Genomic DNA, 17,213 nt, shown 5'->3' with positions numbered 1-17,213 from the left:
CTTCCGGTTGTTCTGAGCCAATAAACGTTCCTCGGTCAGGAAGAGATTGACTAAGCTGGTCTTTTCCAGCCTCTCCACGGGTTCTGCCCGTTGCATGCTTTCCTCATCACGATCGTCCCGAACCTCGACGTTCATGGCTGTTCCCGAACTTTCTGGCTTACGCTTTTCCTTCAAGTAGTTTGTATAACATTGGCGGGAAGCCGATTGATCTGAGCAACATTCCCCGACTCCTGATTCGGTCGGGAACTTTAACTTCATATGTCTGGGAGACACCACTGCTTCAAGTGCATTCAATGTTGGTCGTCCCAGAATGACATTATATGCCGACAGCTCCCGGACCACCATGAAGTTCACCCTAACCAAAGTATCTCGGGGTGACTTTCCAACTTTGAGATCCAGATGGATCGTTCCTTCTGCCATTGTGGATGATCCTGCGAAACCATATAGTGGCGTTGATGATGGTGTCAACAAATCATCAGCCAACTTCAATCTTCTGAAGGCATCATACGAGATGAGATCGACAGAGGATCCTGTGTCCACCAGAACTCGGTGAACCTCCCGGTTTGCTATTTTGACTTTGATGATAATCGCGTCATCATGTGGTGACGTGACACCATCTAAGTCCGCATCCGTAAAAGTTATTGGCTCGGGACATGCCGGATTTTGCCTTTTCTTAGGCAAATGAACAGCCCCTACGAACCGAGCCTTTTGCTTTGCCTTTCTGATTGATTCCACAGTTGGTCCCCCCATAATCACGTACACAGGTGTTTCTTCCCGATCCGCCTTCTCCTTTCCCTTGTCCGCTTTTTTGACAAGCTCTTTTGGACTTGGGGATCGGCCTCTTTTCTTTGGCGCGGGTGAGTACGCTCGGCTCTTCCCCGATTGCTTTACATCTGACCCAGCTTTCCTTGCTGAATCAATTTTTCTATTTCAAACTTCAGATTCCGACAGGCATCCGTATGATGGCCGTAATCCTGGTGGAATCGGCAATATTTCGTCATATCCCGATCTTCTGGAGGTGCACGTATCTTCCTGGGCCATTTCAACTCCTTTTTATCCCGAATATTCATCAGAATTTCTGACGGCTTCGAGTTTAGAGGAGTATAGTTCACTTGTTCACGCTTCCAGTTACTTTTTGACCTCTGATGCTTGTCACTTGGGGATGGTTTATCCACGTCCCGATCTGATCTTCTGTCCCGATCTGCTTTGACTCGAGCATTTATCACTTCATAAACACTGGCTTGCTTTTGGCACCTGCGTAACAGCATCCCGTACGTTCTTGGCTTATCCGTCAGCAAGACTTCCAGAAGCCTTTGGTGGGTAATGCCACTCCAAAGCGCACTATATGCAACTTGATCATCAAGTTCCTCGATCTCGATGGCAACTTCGTCGAACCTTTTCAGATAATCCCGAATGGACTCATTTCGTCCTTGTCGTATGCCAAAGAGACTGTCGGACGTCTTTTTACTCCCGATCGCTGCCGGAATCGGGCTATGAATTCCGGGCCAACTCCCGGAAATTATTTATTGATGCTGGTCGTAGACTACTAAACCATTTAATAGTCGGGCCCTTGAGTGACGCTGGAAACGTTCTGCAGAGCAATTCATCCTCCCGACCTAGCACAGTCATCACTGATTTAAAGTAGCTGATATGCTCCTTTGGATTTGTTTTCCCTTCAAAAGGGGTGAAGGTCGGCATGATGAAATTTCTAGGGAGAGGCATGTTCATGATTTCATCCGAGAACGGCTCCCGATCTACTACGTCAAGATCTTCGTCATGATCCCGGTCTTCCAGCTTTCGTTCGACCTCGGCCACTCGCCTTCGCAGCCGGTTTTGCCTTGTTCCATCTTCATCGGACTCGACATGCTCCCCCCTCGACCGAGGGGTCGTAGTCTCCTTCCTTTGGGATGGTGCCCGAGAGGTCGAAATTCTCGACCTTGAAGGTTGGGGTTGGCTTTCCCCTTCTTCCTCCTTATCCACGATCTCATCGACCTCGTCCCGACGATCCCCGGGGGCAAGGATCCTGTTTTAGGCGGCAACGAAATACGCTCTAAAGCACCGATCCTTGTCCCATTGGGCGTGGTTTGGCGCTTGCTACGATCGGGTTGTATTTCCCTTTGTTCCCGAGTATTTTTTGTTCTCGGGATGCGCCTTGGATGTCGGGCTCCTCGTACCGTCCCGAAGGCTTTCATTAACCTTCCGGACTGGGTATTACGCCTTGGTCCTTGTTCGACCCCAATTTGATGGACCAAACCGCGTAATACCCCTTGCATTTCGAGCATACCTTTGCGTATCTCGTCCACATATCTGCCATAATGGCCTGGTCCGGGGACCTCGCGATGTTCCTTCTTCATTTGGATCGTCCCAGTACCATGTTGTCCGGAAGTACCTCTTGTTCCTCGTGAACCGATGGATTAATCATTTCTTCGGGAATTACTCGATCATCTCCTGTACTTTCTTGTCGGGAACGTCCGTTAGTTCGTCGCACCATGACTTCCAAGCTTTGTCGTTCCCACAGACGGCGCCAAACTGATGCGGATCAATTATGCTTTTGGATCCGACTGAGCCTCCTCTCGTATCCGGGACGATGAGTCCTGCAAGAAAGGTTAGATGCGGGCCGGCTTGTGTGCCGGGCAGCCGCCTCTGATGGCCAAGTTAGATGATGAACCGAATGAGGTCTCGTGCAAAAGCTACACAAGATTATGCTCAAAGTGTATTGGTTGCTTACCGGAGGGGTAGATCTGTGCATTTATAGTATGGATGTTACCTTTTATGTATTTGGTAAGTCACCAAGACAAGGGCTGATGTTTCTCCTTGGATCATGCTCCCTTGTTGTTAGTCCCATTCAATCAGCTGCTGAGTTGACCTTCTATAACAAGGATGATTGCCATATCTGTGGCGAACGTTGCGCTTTTGGTCATGGGTGATCGGCATCCTTCCCGATCAACTGTCATGTGGAGCCCCATTCTGTCCAGGCCCGATCAGGTTTTGTCCTGTTGAAACCGGGTGGAACCCGGCTAATATGACAATGTATAATATTCGGGTTATACCCGTTTGGTGCTCATCTTTCCGTATCGAGGGGGGGGAAAGTTTTTCCCCGATTTCCTCCGTTTTTCGGGGGGGGGTAAAAACCCTTTGGGGGGGAAATGGGGGGGTTTTGGGGGTTGCCCCCCCCCCTTTTTGGGGTGGGGGTTTTTAAAAATTTAATATGTTTTTTTTTTTGTGTGGGGGGAATACCAAAGGGGGGGGGGGGAGTTTCACCTCTGAAATAGCCATCTTTTAGTCTCTTTGACGAAAGACCAAAGATAATATCCTCAGGAACAAACTTCCCTTCATTTGCTGCACAAGTGATTTTTTTGTACAGAAAAGAATGAGGATAAAGTTCTTCACGAACAAGAACTCATAGGAATATGAGGGACTTGTAGCAACTTGGAGAGCTTTCTCGCATAGACGTGCTTCTTGGAGCCAGGGCTGCCAATGAAAATCCACTTCACAGCCCTTCCCTCTATCGAGCCATCAGGATCGTTCGTCGGAACTAGTCGAAAGCGACCACCGGAAAGATCGTTATCGTTGTCATCGTAGTAGACATAACAGTTTTGCAGCTCAACTGCAGCGGCAGCTCTGAAGCATTGGACGATTGGATCAATTCCAATTCGCTGTGCCAGATAGGTCGCTGCACTTGTCACGCAGAAGATTCCGACCATGGCTATTGAGTGGTTGCTCCGTAATGTGGAGGTTGCGATCGTTGCAGCCACTGGTACAGGAACCGTTCCCGCTCCCATCTCCACCAGCGTAGGACCGATCCCTGCTTCATCCTCAGAAACCGCTTGTTCTGCTCCTTCTTCTTCAATAGAAGAAACGAGTTCAAGTTTCTGATTGAAATATCATTTCTTGTTGATTTCTGATGCTGGTTTCGGCCCTTTTTTTTTTTTTTTTTTTTTTTTATAGCAGTTGAGATCGAATTGCGCTTTCAGTAGGCAACGATCTGAACAAAAGACTTGGGCTTCACTAGTTATTCTGGTTCTGGTTTGGATTGAACAGAAGGTGAACAGTAGTTTCAGGAGCAATAGTCTTCGCTTCTTTTCTGAAACGTTGAAACTCATATGCTTTGCCCGCATGAATAAGTCCCTCCTGTAGCTGGTGGTGTCTCTCCTTGACATCTCATAAGCGTCAAAAAAGATGCTTTCAACATAAAGAACAGTTATTCATAAATCTGAATCAGTTTTCTTTATATAACCGTATTCTGTCAAAAGCAAACATAAATAATAATTTATTTATTTATGGGTAATTTTCATCTGGACCCCCTAAGGTTTGGTCCATGTCATTTTTAGTCCAAACAAATGAAAACATTGCATCTGCCTCCCCTGAGGTATCCAATAAGATCAATTAAGGACAAAGTGTGATTTTTATGACCAAAATACCCTCACAGCTATTTTACCGGTAAAAATAAAAATAAAATGGAATGTTTACTTCATTAAACACGATACATTTTTATCCTACTCTGTCTCTCACCACCTCTATTCCATGTTCGTTTCATCTTTTCCCTCTCTCCCTCTTCGTATCTTCTATCTCTGTGTTAGTGTTTCTATTTCCCTCTGCAACCAAAACTGATAATACAAAGCAGAACATAAATCATTTTCATGGCTGTTGAAGCGCGGTATTGTCAATCTCTTCCCTTCCCAACTAATCGGGAACAAGTAATACATCTTCTTCTTAGTACTATCTTTTTCTTTTCTCTCTGTTTTTTATCTGTTTATTTTTATTTTTTCACTTTTTTATTTCTCCATTTGATTGAATTTACAGAGAACTGATGAACGCCATTAGAAACAACTCTAGTCTTTACAATACTAGATGGGTTTGGGTGGTATTCCACTTTCTACAGCCAACACAACTCCAGAAATGCTTCTTCCTTTCTACAACTCCTCTGTTATGGTCGATCAAGTTCCTGCAACAACCAGCACCTTGAAAGCTGATAGTGGACTCACTCGTCTCAAGAAAAAGCTCCAAAGATTCATCCATGATTGTCATGAAAGACAACATCATCAAAATAGTTGCAGCAGCGTTGCTCCTCTGTCCTTCCTTAGGGAAGACATTACATTTCAGATCCAGCAACAACAACAATCCCTTGGGGAAGACATTACGTTTCAGATCCAACAACAACAACAATTAGAGATCGATCGACTCATTGCCCAATATGTAAGTCACACTCAATTCTTTGTTTTTTTTTCTTCTTTTTCTCCCCTTCTTAAATCTGTTTTTCAATAATTGTGCTAATTGATTCGTGTGTAAATGATTTGCAGACAGAGAAGGTTAGATTAGAACTTGCAGAACGCTGGCATTCTAGAAGAAGAAAGGATTTCGAAGAGATTGAGAGTGAAAGACGACGAGATGGGGAAAATTGGGAAATTGAATTGGGTTCTTGAAGAAAGAGTGAAGAGTCTTTGTTAAGAGAATCAGATATTGAAAGATTTGGCACAAACGAATGAAGCTATCTTGAACAAGTGTTGGCATAGGTAAAGGATGAGTGTCATCGTGGTGCAGGAGAAGAAGAAGAAGAAGTTAAGGCAGCTGCAGTTGGAGTAGTGGTTGACGATGTCGCTTATGTGGGAGTAGCGGTTATGGTGTGTAAGACGAGGAAGAAGACGCTGCGGCAGGGAGGAGATAGAACAAATTACGGTGGTTGCAAAAATCCCACTCTTTTTATTTTAACCATTGGATTTTATTGTGAAGACCTAATACAAATCTTACGGTAAAATATATGTGAGGGTATTTTAGTCATAAAAATCACAATTTGTCCTCAATCCATTTTATTGGATACCTCAGGGGGGCAGATGCAAAATTTTCATGTATTTGGACTAAAAATGACATGGACCAAACCTCAGGGGGTCTAGATGAAAATTACCCTTTATTTATTTGTCAACAAAAGTAATCATGCTAACTTATGCTTCCCTTTCCTTAAATCTTTAAGGTAATCTAAAAAAAATAAAGAGACCTGATACTAATGATTTGCTCCTTTTATAACTTTAGAAAAATTGATGCACTCAAAGAAGCGAGTGATCGATTCTCATAAAACTTAGCAAGTTCCCACCGAATTTTGGTTAATTCGTTCGACAATCTCGATTTGGGAATAATTCCTCAAATTCGATAAGAGATAATGATTGTTTTAATTTAAGAGAAGAGGGGATGTATAACATACCTTATGGTTAAATTAACCTAAAGGGAATTTGAAGACAATATTACCTCGCAAGGGAATTTGCCCGATCACCTCATATTTAATCATTATTCGGATGGTTGATGTAGCGTTCCTGATCTGAATTGCACGATGGTTTTTTGATCAAGATTCCCACAGACGGCACCAATTGTTGATACGGAATCTCGCTCGTCCTTCCTTGTCACGAACTTGCAAAATACGTGCTCGACCTTGTGTGGTCGAGGTACGTCTCCGATGAGCAAGTCAGTACCAATGATATGATCTCAACTACCAATGATATGATCTCAACTACTCAATAGAGAATTCAAGTAATTGATCACACAAAGTATAAATACTTACTACATAAAGCCTGCCTGAGGTGCTTATATAGCTTTAGATATCAGAGTTAGACTCCGAATATAACTCTAAGAAGAGTTGTGTTAGGAAAGTAACTCTAGAAAGAGTCTTTTACCTGACTTATCCTTTCTAAGAAGTTGGCAGATGATAGAAGTTTATCTTGATCGGGTACTCTTGACACGATGGTCGGACCATCCATTAACACTATGGTCGAGACAACTTTATTGAACCCGTTGGTCGGACCGGTCAGGGTAGAATGACGCTATTTTAGTCATTAACATGTTCAATATGGATATGTATTGACTATACACGTGAATGTTGCCATAGATGATAAAATAACTAAATTCTATTGAGGTTTCACCAAATGAAGAAAAGTGATGACAAAGTGGCCAGTTCTTTAGCAATTGAATTACTGAATTAAGTACTTCAACTGCTTATAGCAAATCAGTTCCCATTGCAGAAAAAAGCATTTGAAATCCAAAAGTGCTAAATAAGTCAAGAAGCATCATGAAGAGAAACTCAATGCTGTGGATGCATATCAAAACTATTGAGATGGATGGATGGCGATATAAGGAATGCTTGGCAGATCATCTAATACAACATAAATAAAAGAAAGGAAAAAAGAAGAAGAACAAAAAAAATCTTTTAACATGGCAGTACCATGATTAACAGACATATTTGGATGCCCTAGTACAAAGGAGGGATTAAATTCACATTGTAAAGAACTAATTAAAAGAGGTATTACAAACCTAATATCATCCTAGGAGGAGTAGTGAGGGGGGGGGGGGGGGGGGGGGGGAAATGCATAGTTTAAGCATTGTAGTACAAATCAAATAGAATTGGCGAATGTGAGGATTCATGTGGCCACCTCCATTTAGTTGGGATAAAGTTGTGTAAGGGAGAACATCGATTACATGTGATAATGGTCTTAGATTCGATAGATGTGATCATAGTCCTCGACAATATCGAACCATATTGCATCTAAAATAAGATAGGAACTCAATGTACAGACCCAATAAGGTTTTCAAAACAAAGAATAATGCATCCAAATGGCCTTCAACATTTGAGGCTTCTTCTTTTTTCTTCCCCCCCCCTCCCCCCCCTTTTTTTTTTCTTCTTCGTAAAATCTTACACACATTGACACATGGAAGAGTCAAGAAAAGAAAAAGTGGGGGTTTCAAGAAGTATCATATAGAGTCTAAATAGATTAAGAGTTCTGCAATGAGAAGATTAACTGGTAAAGCACACGAATTATGTGCAAGAGCGAAGAACAAGTACAAAGTTTACAACTACACAACTGTTCACCCCGAAATATCCTATTCACTCTAGGAAATAACGAGAAATTGGTCTTGTCTATTAGTAATTACAAACATCATCTACCGAATATTAGGTACTACTCATTGTTGAAAATGAAATCACCCAAGACCCGGTTCATCCGAATGAATCGGTTCTAACTCATGGTTCGGACCAAATAATGAATCAACCCGAAAGCCATACAAAGATCTAATCTTAACCATTGGATCTATAACACTCAATCGATGAAAGAGAGAAGGAAAAGTCAGAAAGAGGAATCTATATATACAATCGAGGCGTGAGCAGAAGGAAGGACATTTGAATTCACTCAAAGACTACATGTATCTTCTTGCTCCAGACACATTCAAATGTTCCTTAAGTTCTCAGGAGTTCTGCAATCCTAATCCTTCGATACTCACTGACTTGATCGTCGGAGACGGATGACTATCCAGCTGACCGGCTCCGTTTCTAACAATTCTTCTTGAGCATTGCAGGTAAGAATGGATTCAGGACCAAATTGAACTAGATTTGAAGAGTTTGGTGTGATTCGTGGTTCATAACCCCGACAAAATCTACACCAACAATATACTACAAATCAAACTATGAGTGCCGCTTTGGCGACCACCCACAATCAAGTTCATGAAACTCTTCTTTTAAGAATATGCTTTATGTTATTCATGCAACAATATTAATTGTAATTTAAAATTGAATAGCAAGCTAGATTGCGTATCACAACACATGCAAATATATCATTCGGAAAAGGTTTGGGATTACCAAAAGGAAAGTGGTCAAAAAGTTCGACCGTAATGGGCATGGCCTCTTGAGCTTTAGTGTGGCATGGCCATTACATCTATATCTCTTTTTTTTTTTTTTTCCTTTTTCGTAAAATCCTACAAACGTTGACGCATGGAAGAGTCAAGAAAAGAAAAAAGTGGGGGTTCGAAGAAGTATATCATATATAGTCTATATAGACTAAGAGCTCTGCAATGAGAAGATTTAATTGGTAAAGCACATAAATTGTGTGCAAGAGCGAAGAAGAACAAGTACAAAGTTTACAATTACACAACTTTTCACCTTGAAATATCCTGTTCTCTCAAGGAAATAACAAGAAATTGGTCTTGTCTATAAGTAATTACAAATATCATCTACCAAATATTAGGTACTACTAATTGTTGTGAATAAATCACCTAAGACCCGGTTTATCTAGATGAACCGATTCTAACTCATGGTTTGGACCAAATAAGGGATCAATCCGAAAGTCATACAAAGATCTAATCATAACCATCGGATCTATAACACAGAGAAGGCAAAGTCAGAAAGAGGAATCTATAAATACAATTGAGGCGTGAGCAAAAGGTAGGACATTCAAATTCACTAAAAACTACCTGTATCTTCTTGCTTTAGACACGTTCAAATGTTCCTTAAGCTCTTAGGAGTTTTGCAACCCTAATCCTTCGATACTCACTGACTTGATTGTTGGCGACAGAACGCCAATCCAGCTGACTGCCTCCGTTTCTAACAATTCTTGAGCATTGCAGGTAATAGTGGATTCAGGACCAAATCAAACCAGATCTGAAGAGTTTGGTATGATTCGCGGTGCATAACCCCGGGCAAAATCTCCACCAACAATAGTCTACAAATCTAACTATGAGTGCCACTTTGACGACCACCCACAATCAACTTCACGAAACTCTCTTTTAAGGATATGGTTTACATTACTCAAGCAACAATATTAATTGTACTTTTAAACTGAAATATATTGTTCGAAAAAGGTTTGGGATTACCAAAAGGAAAGTGGTCAAAAAGTTCGATCTGTAATGGGTATGGCCACTTGAGCTTTATTGTGGCATGGCCATTACATGATAAATAAATGTATCAATTTTTTTTTTTTTTGGAAATGAGGTTCATCCGGGCCAGCTTGCGCGCACCACGACTACATCCTCAAGGCGCTTTTTATATAAATAAATGTATCAAAGTTCCCTACTAATCCCCTTGCAACTTGCCTAATTTCCTATGCCTGGAAGGAGCCGACCGGGTTCAGGCCCATTAGGGCGTTGTATGGCCCCAAGCAAGCAGTTTTTAACCACTATTTCTCTAACATGCATTTCCAAAGCCCACATAATTGCCGCCACGATTTGGTTCTTGTTTTTATGGAATCCTAATAAAATTGTAATTGCAATAGTGAAATTGTTTAGGAGGGTTTCAACATACGAAAGACCTCTCAGATTGTATTTTTCTTGTTCTTCTTCCTCCTCTCTCTCTCCCTCTCTTTTCTGGTTTACATGGTGCCAGTACCTAGTTCGAAAACTTAAGGCGCGTTTGATAACATTCTGAAAGAATGTTTCTGGTGTTCTTTTAGTCTTTAAGAACGGAAGAACAAGTTAGGAGTGTTTGATAAAACGGTTCGTTCTTCTGTTCTTAAAGAACGAACCGGCATAAAAATTGATTCCAAGAACGCTATTTACATAACATCTAAAACATGTTTTTCTAAAGGAACAAAAACAAAACTGATAAATTGTTCCCGATAAAAACCAACTTGTGTTCACGCAGGGTCCATTACAACTTCTCTCTCAGAAGTTCCAAGGTCTGCAAACCGGCGTTGCCTCCACGGTAGCTTTCAACAACATGATTTTTCAGCCATTACAGATGAAAATCTAGTTCTTCGTCTCCTTAATGCTTGCTATGGATTTGGTTTACAGAATTTCGAAACCTTCCGATTGTTTGCTTCAGTGCTGATTTTAGGTCGTTTGAGACTTTGAGTTTTTGAAGGGTTGTACAGTTTATTGTTGTATCTGCTGTGATGGTTTCAACAACTCCAATGGTTCGATGGAAACCCCTTGGTGGCATCTCGTTCTCGTCGATTTTTGGCTAATCGTATTCAACGTCATCAAGAGGCCCTGCTCCTGCTCACCGGTGTAGTTGCTTCCGGTCGTTAAGAATTTTTGCAACTGTTTTGGAATCAAATGATGGTTTGCCTTCTCTTTCTTCTTCAAGTTCGTTTAACACATTGGTGAGTTTTTTTTGTTTGAGATTGTTTTTATGGTATTCGTTCTTCCCCTCCTTTTCCCTGTGAAGACAAGTGAATTTTATTGTGGCTTGAAAATTTAACAACTGTAGATGAACCGTGTAATTTGGAGAGTCGTCAAATGGTTATGAGAAAATATTGATCTGTGAAGACAAGTGAATTTTAGTATTTCAAGTTTTTAAGTCCAATTGGTCAGAAGCTTATTGCGACACTTGCAGAAGCATCAGAACTGGTCTGTGAAGCCTTTCTGGTTTTTTTTGAAGGGGAGACCCTTCGCTGGTTTCATAGCTTGAACCACCTCTAGTAGTAACCCTGCAAAATCCATCTTATGTTTTCCGAGCCCGTTGTCTCTAATTAAATTTCTACTCACCCAAGAAAATCTTTCAATTTGCAAAGTCGGAGCAGAGAAGCAGCAAAGCCTCATTCTAGAGCACCAGAAATCACGGGTATGTAAACGAACAAATTACTGAAATTAGGAGTGTGCTTGTGGATTTCTTGGGTTTCTTCTATCCTTCGTGAAACCCAAATATTGTGAGTCCCAATAAATCTCATCAATTGTTTAGTAGGAATAAATTATTGGGCTTTGTTCTGCTTCTTCTTTTTCTCTTTGTAACAAAAACCCTAATAACAGTTGACAGAGACAGATTAGTGGGTGTTTAGTAAACATGGATGAGTACCAGAACATGGACAGATTTGGAATGGAAAACGATTTCGAAGATGGGCAATATATTGGCGGTGAGTTTTATTACAGAAAACGCAAGGAGGGGCGGCAACAGACCAAGGAAGACGTACTCTATGGTGTTTTTGCCGACAGCGATTCCGATGCTGAAGATGGTTCTTCGAGGAAGCGACGAAAGGATTTCTCCAAAAAATCTGATTTCACTAAGCCCGTGAGTTTTGTTTCCACTGGTATTGTGATGCCTAATCGGGAGATTGATCAGAATGCCAAAGAAGAGAAGAATGAGGAGATGGAAATCTAGTTGGAGGCAGATGAGGAGGAAGGGACTTCTGGGTTGGGACTTGGAGCTAATAATGCTGGATCAGGATTGGGGTTTAAGTCAAGTTCGAAGAAAAATGATAGTCCAGAAGAAAATGGTGACGGTGGTGGTGATGATGATGAGTTTTTGCCCACTGCATTTGGGAGAAAGATCAAGGAGGGTGCGCAACAGCGGGAGCGAGAGAGGGTGAAGTCCAAAGTAGCATCAAAATTCCAAGGGGGGAGGAAGGAACCACAGTTTGCTGGTGTAGGGGGGTTTGAGAAACATACAAAGGGGATAGGGTTGAAATTGCTTGAGAAGATGGGATATAAAGGAGGAGGTCTGGGAAAAAATGCGCAAGGTATTGTCGCTCCTATCGAAGCAAAGTTGCGTCCTAAACTCATGGGCATGGGTTTTAATGATTACAAAGAGACGAGATTGCCAGTGTTAGAAGAATCAGAGGAGAAGAAAGCTCCGACTGGAGTTGCTCGCCCTGTGAAAGAGAAGCTTTGGTCCAAGAAAAACCGAGGTAAGAAGAAGGAATATATTACTGCAGAAGAGCTGTTGACAAGGAAGCAAGAGCAGGGTCTGGAGGTTGTTCAGAAGGTGCTTGATATGAGGGGGCCGCAGGTTCGGGTTTTAACAAACTTGGAAAACTTGAATGCTGAAGAAAAGGCTAGGGAAAATGATACTCCAATGCCTGAGCTTCAACATAATATCAAATTGATTTTAGATTTAGCTGAGCTTGACGTACAGAAACTGGATAGGGATTTGAGGAATGAGAGAGAGACTACAGTGAGTTTGCAGGCAGAGAAAGAGAAGCTCCAGAAGGAGGCAATTCGGCAGAAAAAGCAATTGGATAATATGGAGTACATTTCTGGTGTGTTGGTTCGGATAGGTGAGGAGAATTCCTCTGGGACTTTGACATTAGATTCACTTGCAACTGCATTCCATGAGTTACAGCAGAAATATACTGATGACTACAAACTCTGCAACTTGTCATCCATTGCCTGTTCATTTGCCTTGCCCTTACTAATTAGGGTCTTTCAGGGATGGGATCCACTTCAAAATCCACTGCATGGGCTAGATGTGATATCCACATGGAAAAATCTGTTGCAAGGGGATGATCCCTTTGATTATTCAGATGCTGCATCTTCCTATGTCCAATTGGTTATGGAGGTTGTCCTTCCTGCTGTGAGAATTTCTGGGACAAATACATGGAAAGCCAGAGATCCCGAACCAATGCTGCGGTTTGTGGAAGCATGGGAGAAGTTATTGCCTCGTTCAGTTCTTCAGACAATTCTAGAGAGCGTTGTTATGCCAAAACTATCGGAGGCTGTAGAATCATGGGATCCACGTCGGGAGACTGTGTCCATTCATGTCTGGGTGCATCCGTGGCTTCCTTTGTTGGGACATAAGTTGGAGATTTTGTACCATACAATACGGTTCAAACTAGGAAATGTCCTTCATGCATGGCACCCGAGTGATGCTTCTGCTTACACAATGCTATCTCCTTGGAAGACTGTATTTGATCCTGCCAGTTGGGAACAGCTGATAGTCCGCTATATAGTTCCAAAGTTGTTGAACATAATACAGGAGTTCCAGGTGAACCCTTCAAATCAAAAGCTAGATCATTTCTATTGGGTAACATCTTGGGCATCTGCTATTCCAATTCATCACATGGTCTCAATGTTCGAAGTTGGTTTTTTCCCTAAGTGGCAACAGGTGCTGTATCACTGGTTGTGCTCTAACCCTAATTTTGAAGAAGTCACTCAGTGGTATTTGGGCTGGAAAGGACTTCTTCCTGCGGAATTACTGGCAAATGAGCGTATTCGATATCAGCTTAATGTTGGGCTTGAAATGATGAACCAGGCTGTAGAAGGTATGGAAGTGGTACAACCTGGAGCAAGAGAGAATATTAGCTATCTTAGGGTCACAGAACAAAGACAGTTTGAGCAGCAGAAAGCAGCAGCAGCTTATGCTCAACAACAAGCTTCAGAGTTAAGCTTGAAAGAAGTCATTGAGACTTACGCGCAGCAGCATGAGTTACTATTTAGGCCTAAACCTGGTAGAATGCACAATGGTCTTCAGATCTATAGCTTTGGCAATGTAAGCATATATATGGACTCCTTAAACCAGAAGGTTTTTGCGCAAAGAGAGGATGGGTGGTCATTGGTGTCTTTAGAGCAGTTGCTTGATTTGCACCGAAGTGCTGGGCAGAAAAGGCGATGAATACTATTTGTATCCTATGGACAATTCATTCATGGAAAAGAAGGTTTGTTCAGCCTTGGAATTTTTTTTCTAATATTATAATAGAGAATCAGGCTTCATCTATAATTGCTTACCTACTCATCCACACACCTCAGAAATTTTGGTTCTATTCTATCATATTCTATCATTCACATGTAAGACAATGATCTTATCCTTCTTGCTGTGGTTTTCTTTTATAGTATAGAAGAGGATATTACATTATGAGAGAAGTCTACATATCTGGATAATTCAACTGGCGCATAAACTACAGAGTATGGGAATTAAACGACAGTAAATGTCTATGCGATACATGTCTGAACAAAATTTCATATTAATTTTCAATAAAAGAGAATCCCGGTGCCCAAAGCTTCTACTAATGCAGGGTCTGAGAGAGGGCAAACTTATGCTTCCTCACCCCATGCTTTGCAGGAGCAGCTGTTTCCAACTCCTCCCCATCTTAATTGCAAAAGATCTACCCAAGATCTTTTTCATTAGTTCGACAATTAGGACATGGACAAGTTGGAATAATTTTTGACACTGACAAAGTGCCAGTGTATCTAGACTGAACATACTTGAATTTTGAAGAATTGTAAACATGGTTATCCAAGTGCTAAGCAATTCAAGGCATTTGATGGCTAGCTAACAGCTTAGAGGAAAAAGTGCCTGCCAAGGGCTGTAGTATTTGTTAGTGTATTATTGTCAGATTTGTTCATCTGAGTCTTAGATACCTAGAGAGACTTTCGAAGTCCTACACTCCTACTAATGAATTAATTTTTTCCTCTTGTTTCTTTTGGTTTTAGAAAAGGATGAATGTATGATCTGTGCAGTTTGCTCATACTGGCTTTACAATTTAGAATTAGATATATAGTTTTATATTATGTCAGCTACTAAGCAAGGAAAAAAAGAAGAAAAAAAACATGATTGCCTTAGCTGAACACTGCCAATGCTTCAATTCTGGTGCCAAGCTGGGATAGTGGTTATGAATCTTGTTAGATTGGCATGTGGTAAATGGCAATTAGATCGAAGCCTCTAGTAAACGGCTTGAAAATCGATTATGGAACATTTTGAACACTCTTGATTGGTAAGATTATCTGAACATTAAGCTTGCAAGTCACAAACATTTTATATTATTTTGGGGCTGGTTATTGTTGTGGGGGTGGCTGGGTTTTTCTTGTCAGGAACCGATCAATTGTTGCTGTTAGTCTTTATCTGTTACATTGAAGTCTGATTAATATATTAGTTGCTGTTTTCTATTGCAGATAAGTGTGGTCACCTAGGAAATAGGCTTCCTGATCATGGCCATTAACATACTTTATTGCAACCGGCTTTGTTAACTTACTACTGTGTTACTGAGTAGACTAAAATATAAGACAGTCTGAAATAAAGATTTCAAGAAAAAATAAGGATGAAGAGAAACCAGAGGGCAAGAAGGGAGTGGAGTTGTAGGGAGGAGGAGATGGACCGGAAGGTGGAGGAGAAAGAAATAGGAAGAACTGAAGAAGAAAGAGATAAGAACAAGAGGATGAATTGGTGCTGGGAGAAAGAGGTTACAATAGGGGCTATAGGCCAATGTTTCTGCTCTTAAATAATATTTCGTGGTCTGATATACTTTTTTTTTGGTGTGTTTCTGTTCATTTGGGACTTCTGTACCTACAATGATGTATGTGGAAGTGGAAAGAAGTATTTCTGCCACTAAAAAGGAACAGAGAACACGTATAGAATGCATATAATGTAGTTCTTTGGTTTCTACTGTATGATAAAATGTGATACTGCATATATTTCCATTACTACAGCAGGGATTAGCCTTATCCTTGTACCTGTTTGAATCATGGACAACTTAACCGGAGGCACAGAAGATGACGTCCCATGGTGTATGCATGGTTTATAATCTTTTTTGTTGATATTATATTGGTAGATGAGACGAAATTAGGATTGATACCAACTGGAACTATGGAAATCAACCTTGTAATCAGAAGGTCTAAAGATAAGTAAAATTAAGATTTAAGGTTACTCCGATGACTTGACATGTCTTCCCCGACTTCGTCAACTCCTTCCCCACCTTCGACATCCCACCCCCCCCCCCTGCCACCCACAAATGACCCTTCTAAGTCTTGGACATCCCTCTTCTCTAACCTCTCCACCATCAATGAAAATCTTAACCTCACCTTTGTCCCACCTAAAATCACCAACTGAACTTTGCTTGCTCACTGCCCAGTGCCCATCCACCGCCGCTGCCTCTGGTATCCATCGATGGAAAACCGCCATTATTGGCCAATTCCTTGGCCCTATCCCCCCCCCCCCCCCCAAGCATCCTAAAAACCTCCCTTGCTAAATAATGGAAAGGTTTAGGTCTCATGGAGACATACCTGTTAGATTCTGGAATCTATCACTTCAATTTCTCCTCTCTGGACTGTCAAGCCTGTGCCTTAGAAGGATCGCCTTGGTTTGTAGGCAAGGCCCAAATCTTCACCAAGCCTTGGTCTCCATCCTCGCCTCTCCGCAGGGTCAATTTCAGCACCATACCCTTGTGGATTAGTCTCCCTGGCCTCCCTCTTGAATTTTGGAACAATGATTGCCTCAGTCGAATCGGCTCTACAATCGGCAAACCTCTGCATACTGATGCTAAGACCCTTTCGATGGAAAAGCTCTCCTATGCACGTTTGTGTGTGGAAGTCTCTGCTGCAAACCCTCTCCCATTGACTATCCCCATTTTTGACTATTATGGTCTGAAGTATGATCAACTAATCGTGTACGATTGGGTTCCTCTTCACTATGCTATGTGCTCATCTTTTGGTCATGAAGAAAAATCCTTGCTCCTCTCTAGATCCCGCTCGCCTGTGTAGTGGCCCCTTGCTGCCATGTTTGGAAGAACGTATGACTGCTGTTGATGGTATTTCTGTGGATTGATTACATTTTCCTGCTGCTCTAATTGATGGTGTCCTCGATGTACAATTGACGCTTTGGAAAAAATCACAATTTCCGACCTAGATTTTGTAGCTGTTAGCCCATCTGCCTCTTCTCCGGTGCCTGCAAATCCTCTGGCGATTGTAAACACCTACCGTCGAAGACGAAGCAAGCCAAAAAATCTGCTGCAGGTGATTCGTGACTCTTATCCCGAGAT

General features: G+C 41.7%; 1 protein-coding gene and 1 pseudogene across 1 annotated transcript; both read left to right on the top strand.

Annotated features, from left to right (window-relative positions):
* The first annotated feature begins 4,640 nt into the window (after positions 1–4,640).
* Positions 4,641–10,498, top strand: LOC149016023 (BOI-related E3 ubiquitin-protein ligase 1-like; annotated as a pseudogene).
* LOC149016022 (septin and tuftelin-interacting protein 1 homolog 1-like) lies at positions 10,348–16,108 on the top strand. Its single transcript, XM_089157117.1, is given in 2 exon segments — positions 10,348–11,311; positions 11,497–16,108. A coding segment is annotated over 1 exon segment (2,544 nt). The 5' UTR covers positions 10,348–11,311; positions 11,497–11,530; the 3' UTR covers positions 14,075–16,108.
* The last annotated feature ends 1,105 nt before the right edge of the window (positions 16,109–17,213 follow it).

Source organism: Hakea prostrata, chromosome 5 (genome assembly GCF_041222555.1).
Source record: "Hakea prostrata isolate BN-2017 chromosome 5, UWA_Hpros_2, whole genome shotgun sequence".
Classification (NCBI taxonomy): Eukaryota; Viridiplantae; Streptophyta; class Magnoliopsida; order Proteales; family Proteaceae; genus Hakea; species Hakea prostrata.
The sequence above is the reverse complement of the archived record's forward strand: the minus strand, read 5'-3'. Positions and strand labels throughout refer to the sequence as shown.